The sequence below is a fragment of the Sinocyclocheilus rhinocerous genome, unplaced genomic scaffold, assembly GCF_001515625.1.
Source record: "Sinocyclocheilus rhinocerous isolate Xijiao unplaced genomic scaffold, SAMN03320098_v1.1 scaffold991, whole genome shotgun sequence".
In the NCBI taxonomy this organism is placed as follows: Eukaryota; Metazoa; Chordata; class Actinopteri; order Cypriniformes; family Cyprinidae; genus Sinocyclocheilus; species Sinocyclocheilus rhinocerous.
Genome location: NW_015654505.1, coordinates 12,264 through 34,463, shown reverse-complemented (window position 1 = coordinate 34,463; position 22,200 = coordinate 12,264). Strand labels below are relative to the sequence as shown.

Below are 22,200 nucleotides of genomic sequence, written 5' to 3'. Positions count from 1 at the left end.
ATTGTTGCTCTAAATTTTAAAGAGCTTGTAACACTCCAAAGAGAAAGGAAAAATTGAAATCGCATCATATGACCCCTTTAAGTCTTACTTTGAAAATATGTGTCAAATAGTAGATATGCTCCCTTGCGGAACATATGGGGTTCCGCAAGGGAGTGTATTAGGTCCTTTACTTTTTTATTATATATTAATGATTTAAAAATGGCCTGTTCAAATAAGCTTTTATTATATGCAGATGATGCAGCAATAATTGTGTCTCATGAGAGGAAGGAAAATATTAAAAATGAATTAAGTTGAGCGACTGAAGGGGTCTCCAAATGGTTTTGCCATAATAAACTGTCTTTACATTTGGGGAAAACTTAAGTTATATTATTCGGCTCGGCTGCTAAATTGAAAAAAAAATGCTTTAGATTAGAGGTAAAGGTTGGAGATCAAATATTACACCTAAACGAGAAGTAAAATATTTGGGTTGTGTTTTGGACAGTAATTTGACAGGAGAAAAGATGGCTGCTTTAGCCCATTCAAAAATTTGTAATAAAATAAAATTTTTAGCAAGACAGGCGACTTTCTTAGATACTCAAACTTAAAAAATGTTGGCTGGTGTATTAGTGCAGTCACACTTTGTTTATGCTGCAGTTTTTTGGTATAGCGGTATTTCAAAGAAATTTAAAAATAAATTGCAGATAAGTTGTGTAGGGTTATTTTTAAAGTACATCCCCTGATGCATTTGCGAGATGAACATTATAGGAAAATTAGTTTTTTAAAAGTCAAAAAAAGGTTGTTTTATCATTGCTGTTTTGAAGTTTCTGTGGGAGTTTCTGAACTTGATGTGGATTGCATTCCATTTATGATTTGTTTCGTCCATTTTTTAAAATACCGAGGACCACAATGGAAATAAGCCGAAGGCTTTTTTGTGTATTTTATCCTCAACAGTTTTGAAATGTGTATGAATTAGTCTTTTTGGACTTTTTTGTATTATGTTTTAAATTTTGTCAAATAAAACAAACAAACAAACAAAATAAAGGAAATCTGTTCATATAAACAAACTAAGGCTTTGTCTGTGCTCTTTCCGTTTAAAATTACAGTCAATCACTGTATTTTAATCATGATCCAAACAAAGATGCTGCATACATGCAGCATGAGCAGTTTTTATTCTAAATTAGATTGTATAATTCTGAAATTTGAAGCAACAGAATGGTCTGACTTCAGTGTTGTGAAACTATACTACATAAAACATATTTAAATGAAACAGAAACAGCAGACGGGCTGAATGAGATGCTGATTCACTCTCTGCCAGCAGGTGGTGCTTATGGAACAGCAGCCATACAGCATTTCCTTGGTTACTGCTGTAAACAAAGCAGCCCTACGCTTATGAACTCAAATACATTATACAGAGGCAAAATGGAAAGAAAATCTAAACTTTTCTAAAGACAGTCACTTCCCTCAGATACATTCATATAAACTCCTACCTCCAGTTATATTGCGATTCATTTAACATCTCAAACGACTTGAACCGTTACATCCCTAAAAACAACACAAGCATTAGATGAGGTCAGTGAATCTGGAAGCAGTCATGTGCTTTTCCTCCGCTGTGAAATGAAAGGCCCTTCCGGAGCAATGACTTCACCCACATTCTTCTGACTAGTCATAATATCTTCTGTATTTGACAGCGATCAGAAATATGTTCAGCTCATCACCTTTTTGTAATCTGTTGCACAGTCGAAATATTTATTACACTGGACAGTTTGCCAAGAGCAACACTGTGACCTGTAACCTTGGATATGAAATGTTCCAGCTGTCGTATGCAGCAGCACACCACAAAAACACACAAGCGCCATTACCCTCAATGCTTCTCCATGTAGATAAGCTGTTCTGTTTGTAGATGAGCTTGACTGAGGTGACAGGCCCGTCTCCGGCGTAGGGCTCTTTATTGAGCAGCAGCAGCAGGTGATGCGGGCCGCTGTCGTTCAAGAGCGGAGGATTCTGGGGCTGCGGAGGAACTGAAACCAGATATGAGGCAGCTGAGTACTAATCGACTAATGAAGTCAGTGCAGCCTGTTATTAATGCATTAACTACAGCAAAACTAATAGAAACACTTATCCTTATATTGTTTCCTCATATCCTTATATTGCTTTACACTGTACAAACTTTCTACATTTCAGATCACTAAGATATGGGGTGCAATGAATTTCCTTGTAAATTAATGTATTTATGAACATAAGGCACTGACAATGAAGTCATCTTAACATTGTGAAGTCAACCCAGAAGCCACATTTAAGCGGCACATGTTCCATGATAAGGTGAATTTACAAAAACTTTTGTGGCACATAGGTGGCATTTATTATTTTAGTCACAATTAGTTAAAAACAAGACACGGTCTGAATGCCGTGATAATGTTGTATGGCTCATTAGGCAGTTAGTTGAGGTCTAGTTAGTTGCGGTTAGTAGACTGTGTTCGTATGCGTGTGCAGTGGAACCGGAGCAGGAACGGATTCGCCTGCAGTGGGTTTTTGATTGTCAGAGCAGTTTTTACACATAGAGACGCCTTTAGAGAAACACATATTTCTGTTCGTCTAGGATCCAGGATCTAAGCCAATCAGAGCAATGGTAACACCAACATGAACGGACACATTCAGGATCATAATCTAATCGTGCGTTCAAGTCATGTCGGATACATTGTATTTACGAGTTAAACGCACATGAACACAGCCACAAAGTCGTTATTATGAGTGGGAAACTCGAAATTTTCTTTAAGCCCTGAGTTTCCAAATTGGGGGCGTGTCAGTGAAAAAAACTTGTCGGATGCAATGGACGCACGCAGCCAAAGACTATAGATAAGCAGCGTCTGTATTGACGGTAAATTTGTTGTGCGTTCAAGTCATGTCGGATACATTGTATTTACGAGTTAAACGCACATGAACACAGCCACAAAGTCGTTATTATGAGTGGGAAACTCGAAATTTTCTTTAAGCCCTGAGTTTCCAAATTGGGGGCGTGTCAGTGAAAAAAACGTGTCGGATGCAATGGACGCACGCAGCCAAAGACTATAGATATGCAGCGTCTGTATTGACGGTAAATTTGTTGAAATTAATAAAATGATTATTTTTTGTAATGTACAATAAAACTATTTAAGTTACATATACAAAATATTATATTATTGTATAATTACCATAGAATATATGAAGATTTGGTTCCAAAACGCTATAAATCCATTTTGATTAATTTGAGTAAAAATGTGACATAAGTGAGTGAGTGACGTGACATGTGGCCAAAGTATGGTGACCCATACTTGGAATTAGTGCTCTGCATTTATCCCATCCAAAGTGCACACACACACCGTGAACACATACCCGGAGCAGTCGGCAGCCATTTTTTTGCTGCGGCGCCCGGGGAGCCGGTACGAGACTCGAACCCACAACCTTTGGGTTACGAGTCCGACTCTCTAACCATTAGGCCACGACTTCCCCATTACCATTAGGCCGCAATGTGTTTTCATTACCAAGAAAGAGGCGAGATGAAAACCACTATCTTCTGTTTCAAACTTTCACATCTACTTTGTACTTTGTGATCAACAAACAAACAAAAAAATTAGGGCTACACGATAAATTGCATGTGATTTTCATGCGCATCTCGTCAGTAAAGCTGGTTCTGTGATTAGTAGCAAATCTCCATCACGTGCTTTCAGATGGAGCGGCATTACACAGAGCCGTAGATCACTGACAAGCTACGCAATTTCGCAGAGACTGGCGTTTGTCGCGGTTTGGAAAGATAGGGAGAAAACATGACAGAATAACATGGCGGATATCGCATTTTGCGTAAAATAAAAAATGGACTTTTCAATACCGACCAGATATAATACTGATTTTGGCGGAAACTCAATTTTTTTTAAAAATGGCATTTATCGCGTTTTGGAACCAAACTCTTCATAAAATGGTTCAGTTTACATCACCTTCATAAATTGAATAAAAACAGGAAAAAGCGAAAACACAATGGTACACATTCTTTATTCATTATTTAGTAGATGTAGAGTTAATACAATCGTTGAATTTTATGTAGAAAAGGTAAATCGCCATCTTGTTCCAACCAAAGTGACTTGAACGCACCTGATGTCGTACTGACGAGTTATCAACGAACGTCCCAGGGGGACTTGAACGAAGCATAAAGCCCATTCTCAGTTTAATATTTTTTTGTGATTCTATAGGCAAACAATCTTGGAGAGGCTATTTTGTCTACTAATTTTTTCTTCATACTTTTACAAGGTTTTAGTGTAAATATTTACAGTCAATATTCCCACTATGGACATTGCTGATTTCATAACCCTACAGCATTTTTGGCTCCTGAAACACTGTATGTTGTGATTGTTTGGGACTTTTGCTGGGAGGAAAATAGAGACAGACCTTCGGGAACTTTGAAGAATCTCACCTTTGACATTCACAATGAATTCTTTCTCCTCCTGATAGTGTTTGGTTTTCACTTGACACGACCAGCGTCCAGCGGCCGACACAGTGATCTTCTCCACCCTGAATGCTGACGTCGTTTGATCATTTTCCGTCTGTGTGTCCACTGCCTGAGAAAAACAAAAGAAGAGGCACTTCATGAACAACACAGCAGCTCAAGCAGATCAAACCTCACAGTGACTCGTGCAGATCTGGTGCAGTGATGTTATTGAGACGAGACTCACATAGACAGTGGTTTTGTCCGGTTTGACCAGGGTTATTTCCCCGTGTAAAGGAGCGGGCCGGCCTGTCGCAGAGCAGTTGACTGTGTATGTGATGCCCGAGTTGAGCTCGATGTCTCTCAGACTGCTCACGATAACAGGTCTCGTGTCTTTCAAAAAAATCACAAGATGACAAGGATTCAGCCCAGAGATCTCCAAGAAACACAGGATGGTTTCTTTGAAATCAATGATTTTCACCTGGTTTCTCACAGCGAGCTCCGTGCCTGCCTTCACACACACATCCTCTGAAGCGATTGCATTTGCCCTGTTCACACTCACACTTCTGTTTACAGTCGGCGCCGTAATAACCGGCCGAACAAGCTGGAATTACAAAATCCAAATGAAAAGAGTAACAAGTAATATTTGAACAAAATATTTGTAAAGTTTTTATTTTCATTGCACACAATTCAGAACCCCTTCAGCAAAACTAGTTCACAGTACTACTATTATTACTAGCATTTAGACACAGTAAAATGAGGAATATTAAATTGAGCGTCCTCCCGTGTGTTAAACTGGAATTCTTCTCACCCTCGCTGCAGTTAAAGCCCCTCCATCCAGACGCGCAGGAGCAGCCGTACGGGTCTCTGAGACAGAAGAGCAGAGAACGACAGACTCCATCCACGCAGCGCTCCTTACAGCTTCGGCCGAAGCGGCCCTCACCGCACACTACACGCACAACACAACACAACACACATAAAATACACAACACACCAAACAAAACACACACAACACAACACAACACACTACACACACACACACACACACTACACACACAACACAACACACATCAAATACACAACACACCAAACAATCATTCAGACAGAATATTAAATTAAAGTTCCTCCTGTGTGTTAAACTCTACAGGATTTCATCTCACCCTCGCTGCAGTTAAAGCCCCTCCATCCAGACGCACAGGAGCAGCCGTACGGGTCTCTGAGACAGAAGAGCAGAGAACGACAGACTCCATCCACGCAGCGCTCCTTACAGCTTCGGCCGAAGCGGCCCTCACTGCACACTACACGCACAACACAACACAACACACATAAAATACACAACACACCAAACAAAACACACACAACACAACACACTACACACACAACACACATAAAATACACAACACACCAAACACAACACACACTACACACAAAACACAACACACATCAAATACACAACACACACCAAAAACTACACACACAAGACAACACACATCAAATACGCAACACACACTACACACTCAACACAACACAACACACACTACACACACAACACACACAACACACACTTCACACACAACATAACACACACTACACAACACACATCAAATACACAACACACACAACACACATCAAATACACAACACACACCAAACACTACACACACACAACACAACACACACTACACACACACAACACACATCAAATACACAACACACACACCAAACAACACACACACCAAACACAACACACATCAAATACACAACACAACACCACACACACTACACACAACACAGCAGCCTAACACTGAATATAAACATGTCCTACTTCCTCCTCATGTTTAAACTCTGAATAAGCGCCATTGACCCATCATATATTGATCATATATAATATATTGACTCTTCATGAAATTAGCCATAAAAACCTGTCAAAATAGGGTCTGATTCATAAATCAATCATGTGAATAGGCCAGCTGTCCTCATGCACAAGAACATGATCAACTATAGTGCTGTGTATTTCATCAGGAATAAATGTCCTTTGACCCCGTCCCCTTCAGTTTTCTTTTCCCCTCCTCTTCCTTTTTGTCTCCCACTAGTAGGATTCATTCTCCAAATCACATAATCACCTGTGCTCCTTTTCATATCATCCTGAGATTCTGACCTGTGTGTCATCAGTTTTGCTACTCAATGTTCACACAGGGATAAATGTGTGCTATTTGTGTTCATTTTGTGATTCTTGAGGTAGTTATATTGTGAGTTTGTGTTTTCTAAATGAGAACATGGTTAAACCTGTGCAAAATGATGACGTTCTTGTGTAGTGTTTAGCTGAAAACACTGAGCAAAACTGGAGCGTGTGTGAAAACAGGTGAAATGTGTTAAAAGTTTTGAGAAACGTGTCTTTGTTTCAGGAACTGTATGAATGGTTTGGAAAATTGTGCCAAACGAATGAGTTATAGTGTGTTAGCAATTGAGAAAAACTGCAAAGCTAAACATGGCCCCTGTAATACACGTGACCATTGAGTATTTGAGCAAAGATTGTTACCTGTTTCACAGGTGGGCCCTTTAAACCCCGGAGGGCAGATGCATTCGCCCGTCACATCGTCACACACGCCTCCGTTAGCGCAGGACAGACACGATTTCATACAATCTGCTCCCCATAAACCAGCCTTACAACCTGTTAACCACACAACAACTGACCATTACTCAACAGAAGCCCTTATTCTGCTGAAAACACGCACGCTTATTTAACTAATATTTTAACATTCATATTTGCAGAAAAAATATATATAATTCAAAACCATTATTATAGATGAGCAAATCACTAAAAAGACATGTATAGAACAGATCAGAAGTGTGTTTGAAGTCAATATAACGTGTTTTTATTCTTCAGACACCAGCAGATCACTGAATAAACCATAAGACTGAATGCAGACTTCTTTAACAATCTTTAATAATCTCTTCATAAAGAATTATTGCGTTCAGGTCAGTGGAATGATTCATTGTGTTTATTCATCACATATTTGTCAATAAATAAATCAAGACATTCAGTGAACACTCTTAAGATAGCATGAACATGATACAGTGAGAGATGCAGATGCACATCCAGCAAACAGTTTTAAGCAGTCTAATCGTGCTAGAGAGTCCAGACAAATGTATCAGGACTCACAAATCCATGAATAACTGAATGAGTACTTAACCAACTTAATGGCCAGTAGTGAAATATTTATAGTGCAACTTGCAGTGAGGTGTAGAGTTATTAATCTTTACGATCATGACACTTGTGATTTAAACATCAAGTGCATAGATTTTACACATTACCAGACACTTTACCGAGAGTGATAGTGTTTGGTAAGAGACCATGAACTGAAGGACTTACTCCTGACGATCAGTCGGGTTATTGCTGAGCTGAACGGAGCTTCAGAAATGTAACGGATCACATATATACCAGCATGACTTTGGGCTTTTGCATTGATTATTGGGTAATTAATTACATCCATAATGTCCTCTTTGGGTGACGAGTGTTCAAAATTTCCTGAAAAACAAAACAACAAAAAAACAACAACAGCTAGAACAATAAAAACTATAATGTTACTGATATTCTTGATGTTTTGCCAGAAAAACAAGGATTATGTGGTAAATACTGAACACATGTAAATGCAGTTTAAAAAAATAGAAACTGTAAGCCAAAATAAATAGAAGCAAATAATTAATAATAAAAGTTTTAAATCTTTATAGTGCCTGTATAGAGACTTATACTAGCCTACTATAAAACAAGGCACAGATGTTTGTTTATATTGTTTATTAAATGTACAACTGAGTTCCCACCGTTTTTATAGATGATTGTATCCTCTGGTAAATATGTCTTTCTCGAGTAAGAGATGTTAACATCTTCGCCTTCATTAACAGTGATTGTCAGAGATTCAGGGAGGAAAGCAGCTGAAGGAAAAATAAACAGTTGAACCCAGTCAGTGTATGCATATACAAACAAGTCTTTCCCTTCAAAGGAACCAAAGCACTGCTCGGATATCAGTTTTATTACCTTCATGGAGCATCTTGTAGGTGTAGATTTTACTCCTGCTAGAGTTTTTGAGCTGGCAGTAAAAAGCTCCGAAGGTGTGATTGCGGGACATCCAGGTGACTTTAGCGGCGGAGCGGTGGCTTCTGTCTGGTTCAGCGCTCAGGACATGAGCTTCCTGATCGGGATACTCGTGGCCCAAACTCAGCGATCCGGTGCCAGAAACGGTCCAGTCACTGCTCACACACCGGAGAGACGGCGAGTTCACCAAGGACACGACCGGGTCCGGATTAATCAGAGTCACGTCTGAGATGTCAAGAGCTCTGCCTGCGGAAACATGACAGGAATCATCGTTATTTAGTGAATCAAAGAGCCATTCTGGCTTAGGACTGTCCTGCAGAACCACTCACGAACCTCCTCAATGAGCTCTTCTGGTGACACAGCAACATCTCCAATCAAGTCAAGTCAAGTCAAGTCACCTTTATTTATATAGCGCTTTTAACAATACAGATTACAGTAAATACAACTTAACCACTGATTTCTAGTCGTGTCCTCTTTTGGAAGACCAAACAAAGTAGTTTCACTTTCACAACGAAACACACAGCGACTCCACAACATGGCGGCAGCGGCAACAACGAGAATAAAAGTTATGCCTTCTTTCTTTGCATGAACATTTGGGCGGCGTTATGCAAATCTTCCCACATCGTGACGTAGACGTGGGGGCGTGTTAGAACGAGGCGTTTTAGGAGGGCGTGGTTGACTCTTAACTTTTATAAAGAATATCTCTTTGGATTTGAGACTTTAGTCTTTGCAACTTTACAGATCTTCTTTATGCACCAAGAGCTTGTAAAACTCCAAAGAGAAAGGAAAAATTTAAATTGCATCATATGACCCTTTTAAAACTTTACAGACATACAGTAAGCGAGGTCCACTGAACTCACTGCTGACTAATAATGGTGTAAGAGAGTGATTTCTGCTTGAGAAGGGTTTTGAAATCCTCTCCCTGCAGTTGTCACTGTATGTATGTGTATGTGAAAAATCATGCACTGGATGTGTGGATGAGATCTTGCATATGGATGTTGCCTACCGATACACACTACTATAAGTGTGTGTATGTGTGTGTTTGTGTGTGTGTGAGAGAGAGAGAGAGAGAGAGAAAGTGTGTGTGTGTGTGTGTGTGTGTGTGTAAAGGGTGTTGGGCTTTAAACAGACAACCAAACAAAGCTGTCAAGATGAATGATTATGTGTTTCTTATTGTTGGGTGTAGTAGTACAAACACACACGTCTGATATCACATCATTCAGCTACACACACAGCAGTCCCACTTCATCACTGCGTCATATTTAAGGATAAATCATCGCAGGTGTGCGGCTCTAATTGTAATTGATCAGTTTCATATTCTCTGCCACCATCAGCAGAAAGAAACTGCATAAATATTTTCATGCTCGTTTTGTAAGCATGTTCCTCATAAATGCCTCGTGTGTCAGGTCAGGCTCACTCTCTTCTCTTGCATTGTTTAATATGTTCTGCTTGCTGGTGATGGGAGTATTTTTGCCCAAAGGGGAGTGAAGAGTTGGCAGAATGAAGCGGGGTGTGGATCTGTGAGTTAAGAGACGAGGGGAGGAAGGTCAGAATGAAACTCAAGCTCCTGCTTTAAGAGGATTACAGAATTAAACTTGCATTATTCTTGTTTATTTATTGAAACAGGAGGAGTACTAAATCATTATACTGTCCACTGTGCACTTTTGTAGTATCATGACAAGGCTCTGGGTTCTTATACAGAAACTCAACACAAAAGATTATGTTTATTATGATTGGACACGGGCCATGTATAGCACAAGAAACAGCAAAAATTTATTGTAGGTGGTTACAACCACACACACACGCACGCACACTCTCTCTCTCTCACACACACACACACACACACACACACACAGGTTTCCATGTTTAATGGGTTCATTCTAATAATGCTTTTTCTAATGTACAAACTGTATTTTCTATCTTCTTTGCCTAAACCTAAACCTACACAACAAAAACTACAGGCATTTTAGATTCTCAAATCACTTAATTCTAATTTTTCTCATGGGGACCTAAAAAAATTCCCACAAGGTCAAAATTTACAGGTATTACTTTCCTTGTGGGGACATTTGGAGCCCATAATGTAGGGAACACCAGGTAAACACACACACACACACACACACACACACGTTTTTGGGGTTAAGAGCACCCATGTCAAAGCATCAAACTTACTAAAATAATATATGATTAATTTCAACAAAGTATAATCATTTCTAATTAAAAAAAGAGAATCACCTCCATAATTATCTGTCCTGGATATATTAAGTGACACATAATGGCATAATAAGTGAACCATAATGCAAAATAATTTAGGATTTTATCAGAAGTTTTGGCTTTTGTTACATAGGTCTGTTTCATCTTAAAGCTCCTTCATGTGCGTCAGAACCACAAAAACAACAAATACAGACAAACCACAGATGCCTCGAGTGCCCCATGAAGCAGAGAAACAGCGAATGAAAACACAGTGTTACCTGTGATCAAGCAGCCAATCAGACACAACGTGATGGAGGACAGGTGCCTCATGGTCCCCGCGGAGCACAGCCGACGCCGGTCGCTTCGTCCACATCCACAGAGAAGATCTTCTGACGGTCTGTCAGAAAAACTAGTCCGCACACATCCCTCGATTCGGACACAAATGAACTCTCCCTTTCTTTTCCTCCCAGTGTCTCCACCCTCTCGTCTGCCGTCCAGAAACAGGGAGTTGAAGTTCCTTTTTCCTGTTTCCTCTCTCTGTGCTGTGAGGATGGGAAAGGCCGCAGCTCAAACAATCACATGTCATTAATTGCGGCTCCTGAAGGGAGGCTCCCACTTTTAGACGAGAAAGATATTCCGCAGCAGCCTTCCTGAGAGAATCAATCAAACCTCTTAATCAGACACAGTGATTTTGATCGCGACTAACCAAACTTCCAAGTCAAGCCGTTGAGTGCATGTCTGTTTTACTGCGATTTTATAAACATATTTTGAATGATTGATGACATTCAGATTTCATTGACAGACTCAGACGCCTCGGGCTGACATCAGAACATGCTAGAGATCTTCAGCAGCAGCAGCATGTTGACCACAAAAACCTTGTTTTAGAATCCAAATGGACGGCATGTGTTGCGCTTGGGTTTCCACTCTTACGCTGTAGAAGAAACAAAAACAAGGAATGGACAGACGGCACACAACCAAATCTTATTTAAAACACACTTTCCACTGATGAGAACAAGTACCGTAAAACACAAATAATTCACAGGTTTACCCAACAGTCAAGTGAAGTTTGCAAACATTGAGATGAAGTGATGAACTCTGGAGTGCAGAAGAGGAACGAGAACAGGTCATTCGATTGTTTCTGGGAAATCAACAAACACACTGCAGGTGTATCTTCCAGCGTTAGCTAATGTAAATGAAGGTGCTCTGTTTCTCTAGTCTGGTTTTGTATTGTTCTGTCAGTAATGCAGAGTAACAACCTGTGATGGGGATGTTTGGGGAGGATGTTTTCAAAAACAATTCTATGCATAGTTATTAATTTGCTAACTTAAGTCAATCATTTGGTGTTTCCACCCTTTGCTTTCTAGAACAAGGGAGTTGAAGTTCCTTTTTCCTGTTTCCTCTCTCTGTGCTGTGAGGATGGGAAAGGCCGCAGCTCAAACAATCACATGTCATTAATTGCGGCTCCTGAAGGGAGGCTCCCACTTTTAGACGAGAAAGATATTCCGCAGCAGCCTTCCTGAGAGAATCAATCAAACCTCTTAATCAGACACAGTGATTTTGATCGCGACTAACCAAACTTCCAAGTCAAGCCGTTGAGTGCATGTCTGTTTTACTGCGATTTTATAAACATATTTTGAATGATTGATGACATTCAGATTTCATTGACAGACTCAGACGCCTCGGGCTGACATCAGAACATGCTAGAGATCTTCAGCAGCAGCAGCATGTTGACCACAAAAACCTTGTTTTAGAATCCAAATGGACGGCATGTGTTGCGCTTGGGTTTCCACTCTTACGCTGTAGAAGAAACAAAAACAAGGAATGGACAGACGGCACACAACCAAATCTTATTTAAAACACACTTTCCACTGATGAGAACAAGTACCGTAAAACACAAATAATTCACAGGTTTACCCAACAGTCAAGTGAAGTTTGCAAACATTGAGATGAAGTGATGAACTCTGGAGTGCAGAAGAGGAACGAGAACAGGTCATTCAATTGTTTCTGGGAAATCAACAAACACACTGCAGGTGTATCTTCCAGCGTTAGCTAATGTAAATGAAGGTGCTCTGTTTCTCTAGTCTGGTTTTGTATTGTTCTGTCAGTAATGCAGAGTAACAACCTGTGATGGTAGGTTTAGGGGTAGGGTTGGTGTAGGGCAATAGAATATACGGTCTGTACAGCAGAAAAACCATTACACCTATGGAGAGTCCCCACAAGGATAGCAAACCAGACATGTGTGTGTGTGTGTGTGAGTGTGTCACAACTAAAGCTCATTACTCTTTTAGAAAGAGTTTTAATTACGCAGATCACTCACATCCATCTTATCAGTGTCTAATGGTGAGCAGCGTCTGTTCAGTGGTAAACTAGAAGTTGACCTGAAGCACAGAGGAAATGATGAAGGAGGATTCTTCAGGATTTATGAGGTCAGTCACTGAAGTAGGGTGGACTTCCTCTCTGTGTCCGAACACAGAACGGGTTCAGAGCCAGACCTGGGCAGAGACGGCTGTACACCGTCAGCCTACCGTCAATCTACTCTCTGACAGCAGGTGGCGCTGATGGAGCAGCAGAATTACAGCTGTTTCCCGTAACCTCCAAGGACAAAGCAGCTTTGTGATTAAAACACTACTTTATTAGGTATTACATGGAGCGAAGACGAAAACAAAATGCCATCGAATCTTTTCTGAAGACAATCAGAACCTTCAGGGGTACATTCATATAATTAATCATTTGCATTCATTTGTATAATTCCCTTAGCACTCTTTTAAAACCTCCCTGCTTTTCTGTCATGTTTCACACAAAACGAAACTACTCTGTGTGCTGTGTGCACCTGAGACTGTTATTTAAAACTGTGCTTTATGATGGACAGTATTTATTTATCCTCAATTGTTCAAATCGCGGTAATCAAACACGGTTATAATGCTAATTAAAATATGAAAGGGTAATACTAACCGTGGGGAATTTTATCATGATTTATCATCAAACCGGTAATTGTTACATTCCTAATTCAAATATAACAAACATACATCATTCTGGACCATTTATCCTTCTGTCGACCCGCACATAGGTCTGTCCACACACGCACAGGTTTCCGTGTTTTATGGGTTCATTCTATAGGTGTAATGGTTTTTCTACTGTCCAAACTGTATTTTCTATCCTCTCACCCTAACCCTACATCTACACCTACCCCTCACACAAAACTACAGGCATATTTAGATATTCAGAAAACTTCATTCCGTATTATTTATAAGTTTGTTTCCTCATGGAGACCAAAAAAATGTCCCCACAAGGTAAAAATGTATTGGTATTACTTTACTTGTGGGGACATTTGGCCCTCATAACATAGTGAATACCAGTATACTCACTCACACTTGATTTTTTATTTTAGTGGGGATTTTCCATTGACTTCTACAGAAATCAGTCAAAAGAATATATTTCCATCTTCCTGCTGTTAATCTAAGATTCCTGCCTTCACAGTTACAGTAAATGCGTCGCCTATCAAAGCTCAGCTTTCACTATAAAAAGTGATGTTTCACTTACAGTAACAAAAAGATGAATAAAATCAGCCTTTTAATGTGGAAAAAAAATCACATGAATTACACACCAGTGTAATTATTTAGCTCTGTGACTGACATTAATGACATGACTCGAATCTCACCGATAACACATGACTGTGATACACCTGAGATTACGAAATGTGGATCTTATTCTAGAATACAATCACTCAAAGTCATCTTTAGAATGCTGTTCAGGGCTCATCTTGAACAGGAAGTGAGTTTGCGAGCAGCTGCAGACAGGAAGTGCTCCCCCTCCTCAGTTTCTCTGCAGGGTATCAACCAGTATCTTATTGTACTCTAGCAGTTGTTTGTTGACGTTCTTCATCACTGGGCCGTAATCGCTTTCTACACCGTTGGAGGCGATGACTGCACAATAGAGTTAAGGAGGGCTACACATCAACTGTATTTACACTTCCCATAGAGATCCATACATGATACAAGGATACATTCTTTCATCACAAAGTTGTTCTGCACAAGATGTTGCCACTTCTTCTCCATGTTGGTCAGCTGAAAAGAGAACAGACAGCAAAACATAAAATCACACAACAAAACACACCTGAAAAACTTTACATGACACCAAAAAGCGGCGCTCCCGTTCAGCTCTATTTTGCTCTTGTCATGCAGATAAACAGCTTTAGTCTCAAATTCAACTCAAGTCTACTTTATTTGTATAGTGCTTTCCACAATACACACTGCTTCATAGCAGCTTTACAGAAAGTCATACTGTTATGTGCCTTCTATAAAGCACCATACAAATAAAATGGATTTGACGTAATGCTTAGACCAGGTTTAAGGCTGGGAAATATATAACAATGGTCAGGGACATCAGATTCATGGATAGCAGGACTAAGTGGGTTTCAGGGGTCTGACATCCATCCCCAGGATTTTTTAAGCCCCCAAAATGTAACAACAGGTGTAAAATTGAAATTATGTTATTTTCGGTAAAAGGTTGGCTAAAATTATACCTTCTCATAATCTGTGTTAGACACTAATGTACAATAAGACTGACTTTATTATTATCCAATAGAAAAATTGAAGTCCACTCTGTCCCCATCCATTCATCCATCATCCATCCAACAACAACAAAAGGAACCAAATTGACTGTACTGTGTAGCCAAAATTTGTCGTGGATGTTATTTTAAGTGAGAAGACATGCAGGTCAATCACAGAACAATTTTATTGATCTCATATCACATTGATGTCACTGAATTTCCAGAATTGTTATGTCTCCACAAAGATCTCATACAGTGATGAACTTGTTCAGATCCTTGTGCCTGCCCTGAATTAATTAGAAGATGAAACGTTTGATGAAAATATACTGACTGAAATATATTTATCTCCCTTTGAGAACTGAACTGGTTTGTTTTATGACAAGGCTTGCCATCGGTCCGTTGTGATGGGATCATCCCCTATTTAAAGATGAAATAAGGTAAACTTGTTTGCGTTCACAGAATATTTTAGAATGCTGCTGTCTCCAAAAACACTGGAACAAGCCGTTTTCTTGAGTTCAAGTTTATTTGTACAGCGCTTTTCATGATACAAATCATTGCAAAGCAACTTTACAGCAAATTAAGTTTCTACGATATTTAGTGGTAGCTTATCAGTGGTGACTGTCAGTCAATGTACATATGGCAGAAATGTACGGAAAAATCAATTAAAGACTTAATCAAACAGACGATGAACACTATTAACAGCAATTATTATATGATGCAATCAAACTTATAGCAAAATGTGGTAGTTCTGTATGTTGTTTCAGGGTTGGCATCATCTGAGGTCCTATGAAGGGTTGGTATCATCTCTTCTCAGGTGTTTTGGGTCCAGACTGAAACTTGTGTAAATCCTAGTTACCACGGGATGTCAATCCCAGCAGAAACAGAGAAACAAATAGAGACATAATTAGCGTAGCTGCTGTTCCAACCAAGCAAAATTGATTTGTTTAACCCAAACTAAAGAATAATAATTGAGTGCACGTAAACAGATTAACCATTTCTCTCAGTCACATATTACCCACCAGATCACATCTCTGGAGTTTGACTGGGTGGTTCCTGCACTAAAACAGTTCAGACGAGGCAGCTCTTGCTAGTGTCTGCATGGGCATTATGGGAGAAATGTACACAGTGAAATCATGATTGTTCTCTGTCTTTATCAACCCAATGCAATGTCTGGACAGATCGGTTTCCTCTGTTAGACAGAAACAGTCAGTGAAATCTCAGCGCGGCACAGCTATGAGTGAACAGCAGAAACACATCTGAAGCTGGATGGAGTGTGTATGCAGACACGAGTGTGTCTCTCACCTCCACATGGGTCTCGTTCTCTTGTAAATGGTACTTAAGAGACTCGTACTCCTCGTTGATTTTGTGTATCATCTTCTTAAATGTGTCCTTCCTCTGAGTGAGTGTTACTCGATCCTCCTGCAGTCTCTGATGGGACAAACGGCACAGTGAGTGCTGTGAGACTATCACTAGAAGAGTGACTGATGCAACCACCACATTTATATTATATGATGTTACATGCCCATTATAATAGGGGTTTATATAAATTTATGGAATAGGTTACAGTGAAAAAAAAACATTGTGATTATGTTTTATTCATCGTTGTCATTATTCTCTAATTCATATATCGTATAATTTGGGTTCAGCAGTGTTTAGTACAAATCATGGGTGAACTGAGTGAGTGTCAGACGTCCAAAAAGGGCAAATCATGGAAGCCTGTTTACCAGGAGTGTCTGTAACCTTAACAGCCCAATACTGTGGTGTTTTAAGAACAACAGTCTTCATGATTATGACTGTAGACACAAAATAGAGAACAGTGGACTTATCATCAGAGTGTAACAGACAAGCCGGTTACGAAGTCTTGTATCTGTAGTTTTCTTCCCCACCGCTAGGTGTGCTATGACGCCTAAATTAGCTCCTTAAGTAAAGGTGGGTCAGTAGAGGAAGTGAGCAGAACAGCAGCAGTAGAAAGCATGGCTGAACTGCATTTGTGCAATGTCCTGGTTGGGAAATGTTTCATTTTAAGCTCAACTTAAAGTAAGGATTTGTTTTCTTTCCTGTTATTTAAAAACTAGCCTTGTTGATGATGTTTGTTGCTATAAAGTTAAGAAGTTATTGAACTTGTTTGATATATGCTAAGCAATTGTATCTGTGTATATAAGCGATGTTGGGTTTGATGCTAAAAGGTTGATACAGTCTATTTATATGTATTTTAGAAGGACCCTTTATCGGTGACTTTAACTGCATGTTGCGAGCTGAACATGGATGTAAAGTCCAGACGGATGTAAGCTTGCGGCTTCTGGCTTACTCTTATGGCTGTACCTGATTTGGAAAAGTCTGGAGCTTGAGAACTGTTACCGTTTGGAGTGAATTCATCTCAAATAGTTGGATTATTCATCAGCTAAGGGATAGCGTCAACTGTGGGCATTGTTTGATGAACTATAGACCATCAGATAAGACTGTCCCACACATCCATTTTTCACATTATTGAACAGCCTAATGCCCATTTCCTGCGATGCACTTATCCATTACATTATTTGGTATAATGTGATTGATTGTCTTTTTCTTGTATTTTTCTTTTTTTGTGGTGACAATTATTATTTTTGTTTTCATGGGTATATAAAAAGAATAATGTGCATTTATGTGGTGAGCATCTTTCCTTCCTAAACTTCTGTTAGGCAAACTGAATCCCCCTTTTATTAATTTGTATAACTAGTTTTGTGTTAGAAAAATACGAGACGGTTATAAGAGAAGAACAGTGGATGAAACCTGAAAGCGAATGACAGATACCATCGGACACTAAGAATTATTGTGTCTAAACAACACAGAAGTACTGCAGCACAGAGACAGAAAAACTCAATATTCACCCTAAAGAGCCTGTTTCCACAAAAACTTCACCCATGAAAGAGCTGCAACTGCTAAAACTTTAATCAGACACCAATGCTAAAACGTAAAAAAAGATGATGTCATGATCATGAAACCTGAACTGTTGGAGCAGCTGAACTTAAACATCTGCCAGACAAATCACCTGACAGAATATAATCAAAGCGCTGTAGACAGTTTGGGAAAGAAAAGTGAAAAGCAGATTCCCACTGAAACACTGATGGTCTGATCTCACAAGACTAGTCATGTTACACATCAGCAATCAAGAATATCATAAATTTACATTTCAATGCTTCAGATGACTTAAACATTTATTGGCTATACTGAAGGTTAAGTCATGTTTTAAGCCTTGCCCGTTTTAATCCACAATTTTCTTGCAGAAATTGATATTTCAGAGTGAACCGAAATCATTAAACTAATAGAGCTGCTAAGTGTGTAAACGGTGGATTCCTGACCTTCTTGTGGTCTTCTCCGGCAGCGTTGAGAGCGTCCAGATCTCTGTATGTGTGGATCTCTTGCGTCATGAGCTTGAGCTGATCTCTCAGAGTTTGCAGCTCTGCGCTCACTTTGCCTTCCAGCTGCTCCACTTTCAGCAGATCCAGCTGTAGACGTTCACTTTCTGCATGAAAAAGCACAACAAACACACATCACAATACATCACTACAACATCAGCATTTCTAATATAAACGCTGTATTTGGACTATGCAGGGCTGCTGTTTATCCTACAGGTGTCACAACAAACACATAGAGTCAGCTCTATTTACTCTCTATAGCACTTCACACAATATGGATCGTTTCGCAACTTCACAGTAATACACAGGAAAATAACAGAATCAGTGACGCAAACTTTATTAAATATGAGACAAATCCAAATCTGCAGTAAAGCAGCTATACAGAAGACAATAGAGTCATTAACCCTTTTATGTTCGATTTCTGGGTACGATTTTAATGGAGCGAGTCAAATTGACCCTTATTGCCTTCAATGCAATTCCCTAAATATCACATTATTAAAAACAAGAAGGAATCAGGTATGAACAGAAAAAAATTAATATCAGTATTTGTCTTTTATATTTAACCCTTGTATTATGTTTAATTTCTGGGTACGATTTTGATGGAGTGGGTCAAACTGACGCTAATTGCCTTCAATGCAATTCCCTAAATATCACATTATTAAAAACAAGAAGGAATCAGGTATGAACAGAAAAAAATTAATATCAGTATTTGTCACAGTGCAAACAATTAATATCAAAAAGTATGATTTTTTAAAAATCTGTTGAACCACATTTTTTAACCCCTTAACTGTTACCGTCCCGCTGGTAGAAGTTTACTTCTATATTACTATATTCTATACTACTATATTACAGTTAAATCCTAATCTAATCATGACAAACTATATATCATTGCAAAGGTCTAAGGGTGTTTTCACATATAGTTCATTTTAAAGGAACCAAATCCAGTTCACTTAAAGTGACCCAGAAAGGGAACCAGCCAAAAGTAACCTCAGTCCTTCTGGTGTTCACAATATAGTGGACTCAAAAGAGAACCCGGTTCTTTTCTTGGTCCTCTTCAGCACTGAAGTGATCTCAGACCATTTCTTGTTCACACCACAACTTCATAAGAACCCAGAATCCAGCTTTGTGTGCAGCAGTGAAATGCTGGAGTCTGATCTGGAAAATTTGGAAGATGAAATGGACAGGGAAGAGGGTGAGGAAGAGCTGGCAATCCCTGATCAAGACACCGGTCAAGACATTTGCAGAACTTTAACAATGCCAGAAGTCACATTTTAAATTAAAAGGGAATATTATGTATAAAGTTAATTCAACTTGCTTTTTTCCTCAGATAAGATAGTATTAAAATGTTTCTTTGCTACTAAATTTATATTGCTACTATATTGTTTCGCTGCTTTCATTGACACACATGAGACGTCGTACGCCCACACACTTGCGCACACACACACACACACACACACACACTCGCATACACACACACATCACTTGCAGAGACACACAGATCAAAGATCGCGCTCACACACGGAAATATTCATGAGCATGCACTTGTTGTCAACGTTTCTGCGCAAGTTTTATTAATGTAGTGGCTTCGATACTGAATCGCAATATTTCTCAGCAACTAGGGGGTAAAATTGATGTTTTGAAGTAATGAAATTCACAGCTTCACTTTTGCAGAATGAGACGCACAGACGCAAATCACACACACAACTTTCATCTCTCACTCTCTCTTCTTGATAATTAATTCAAATAAATGCTTTCAAATAAATGTGATCTTACCGCGCTACTTCATGTATTTGTCTGATTTAAAGCGGGCAGAATGCTAGATCTCCGCTGCGCGTCGGGTGGTTCTTTGCCTTTGTCATGACGAGACTACTTAACGATGCATGCATTAAATAATTTAATGCACAGTTATCCGTAGATTACATAAATGACAAAATAGTTATTTTGTATTGCTCGAGTTAACAGCTGGTTTATTTACTTATTTTTGAAAAATGTAACAAGAGATTGAACGTCTGAAATGACATCAATAAATAATAATAATAATAATAATAAAATATAGTAAAAAAATATATATAATACAAAAATCCCCAATATAAAAAAAATATATACAAGTACTAAAGTGCTTAGTCAACCTCAAACATTACTGTTATGTTGCTCCATACAAAGCGTACCGGGACCTCATTGCTTTCACAAATCACGAGGAAATCGAACCACAAACGGACCGAACCTCCGGAGGCGGTCTGAGTACGGTTCGCTTTTGGGTACTTTTAAGGGGGTCTGCGATCACTTGTTTGTTCACATATACGAGCTGAACCGCTCCGAGAGCGTTTGCTGGGCGACGTCACTTGCAATCGACACAAATCGTGCATGTTGCCAATGGAGCCTCCCCCTTAGTGGGGGGTGTCATTTTACAAAATGTATTACAAAATGTCTTTTAGAATCAAAACTTTTTATAATCTTGACAAAATACATGTAGTTGGAAAGGTCCGAGTCTCAAGATTCCATATTTGGTAATTACTTTGTGATAGAAGTAATACTGAGAGAAACATTTATACATTTGTGACAGAAAAATTACATTAAAAAATCAGTGGAGTTTCAATGGCACCTGGTGGCTAGTTTTGGTATAACGCCCAAACAAAATTGCATAGGAACCTCATTTTTTTTATATCACCTTCAAATTTGGAACACAACTTATCTAGACATGTTCATGGCCCTAAATGAGAAAAAGTTATACAATTTCTGGAAGAAAAAGTTAAGTTAAATAGTATTTAGTATACATTGAAAATAGAAATGATAGCTCACTTTTACCATCGGAGTCTGAGAAAGTCTTTTTCGGCATTGAAAATAATAAGAAAAGCTCCTTTTTCCCTTTCCAGGGTAGTAAAACACCAACATAACAACATATACCCAAGAAATATATTTAATTTGGGTCTGTACAGTTGCCTTGGAAAAAAAAAGAAAAGAAAAGAAAAGTGGGTCAAATTGACCCGCGAACATCCAAATCGTCAAAAAATTATTTGTGTGCACTTCAAAACACATCAGTATATCCTCACTTTGCATGCATGTTCATGGCCCTAAATGAGAAAAAGTCACAAAATATCAAGAATAAAAATCACAGATTAACTGACATTTCCGACAGCTCGAAAATCAAAATGGGTCAAATTGACCCGGAACATAATACAAGGGTTAAAGCGACAGCAAACATCATGAAGCTTTACCCATTAGGTGTCTTTTAACATGACGACTTTGGCTAATTTCCATGATCATTTTTGTGCCACATGAACGTGTAACTACAGTGTGCTGCTTGTGAGGAGAGCAGGAAGCAGTACAGGGTTCAGAGCTCATGATCTATAACCTTTGGAAATGATTACAAGCAGATTTGGCTACTCCGTTACAAAGATTCACGACACACTGAAACCGGCTACGCTGCAGAAAGAGGATGTGCTGCTGGTCAGTGTGAGACGCAGAAATACTGAGACTGACCCGTTGAGATGCCCATCCTCAGGGACGCCCTAATCTGCGTCCCACCAGGAGACCTGGTTTAT

General features: G+C 39.2%; 2 protein-coding genes across 2 annotated transcripts in view; both read right to left on the bottom strand.

Annotated features, from left to right (window-relative positions):
* Nucleotides 1-11,277, bottom strand: part of tek (TEK tyrosine kinase, endothelial) — a 23,013-nt gene extending 11,736 nt beyond the window's left edge. The window contains exons 1-10 of the mRNA XM_016524038.1: nucleotides 10,993-11,277; nucleotides 8,468-8,770; nucleotides 8,254-8,364; nucleotides 7,805-7,960; nucleotides 6,971-7,102; nucleotides 5,244-5,381; nucleotides 4,914-5,036; nucleotides 4,680-4,825; nucleotides 4,421-4,565; nucleotides 1,839-1,997 (exon numbers count right to left, since the gene is read on the bottom strand). Coding sequence (XP_016379524.1) covers nucleotides 1,839-1,997; nucleotides 4,421-4,565; nucleotides 4,680-4,825; nucleotides 4,914-5,036; nucleotides 5,244-5,381; nucleotides 6,971-7,102; nucleotides 7,805-7,960; nucleotides 8,254-8,364; nucleotides 8,468-8,770; nucleotides 10,993-11,044 — 1,465 coding nt within the window. The 5' untranslated portion in view covers nucleotides 11,045-11,277. The remainder of the gene's footprint in view (nucleotides 1-1,838; nucleotides 1,998-4,420; nucleotides 4,566-4,679; nucleotides 4,826-4,913; nucleotides 5,037-5,243; nucleotides 5,382-6,970; nucleotides 7,103-7,804; nucleotides 7,961-8,253; nucleotides 8,365-8,467; nucleotides 8,771-10,992) is intronic.
* A 3,144-nt stretch (nucleotides 11,278-14,421) lies between these two features.
* LOC107717333 (intraflagellar transport protein 74 homolog) overlaps nucleotides 14,422-22,200 on the bottom strand; it is a 17,813-nt gene continuing 10,034 nt past the window's right edge. Inside the window, exons 9-12 of the mRNA XM_016524035.1 lie at nucleotides 18,602-18,765; nucleotides 16,566-16,691; nucleotides 14,718-14,778; nucleotides 14,422-14,637 (exon numbers count right to left, since the gene is read on the bottom strand). Of these exons, the coding sequence (XP_016379521.1) occupies nucleotides 14,528-14,637; nucleotides 14,718-14,778; nucleotides 16,566-16,691; nucleotides 18,602-18,765 (461 nt within the window). The 3' untranslated portion in view covers nucleotides 14,422-14,527. The remainder of the gene's footprint in view (nucleotides 14,638-14,717; nucleotides 14,779-16,565; nucleotides 16,692-18,601; nucleotides 18,766-22,200) is intronic.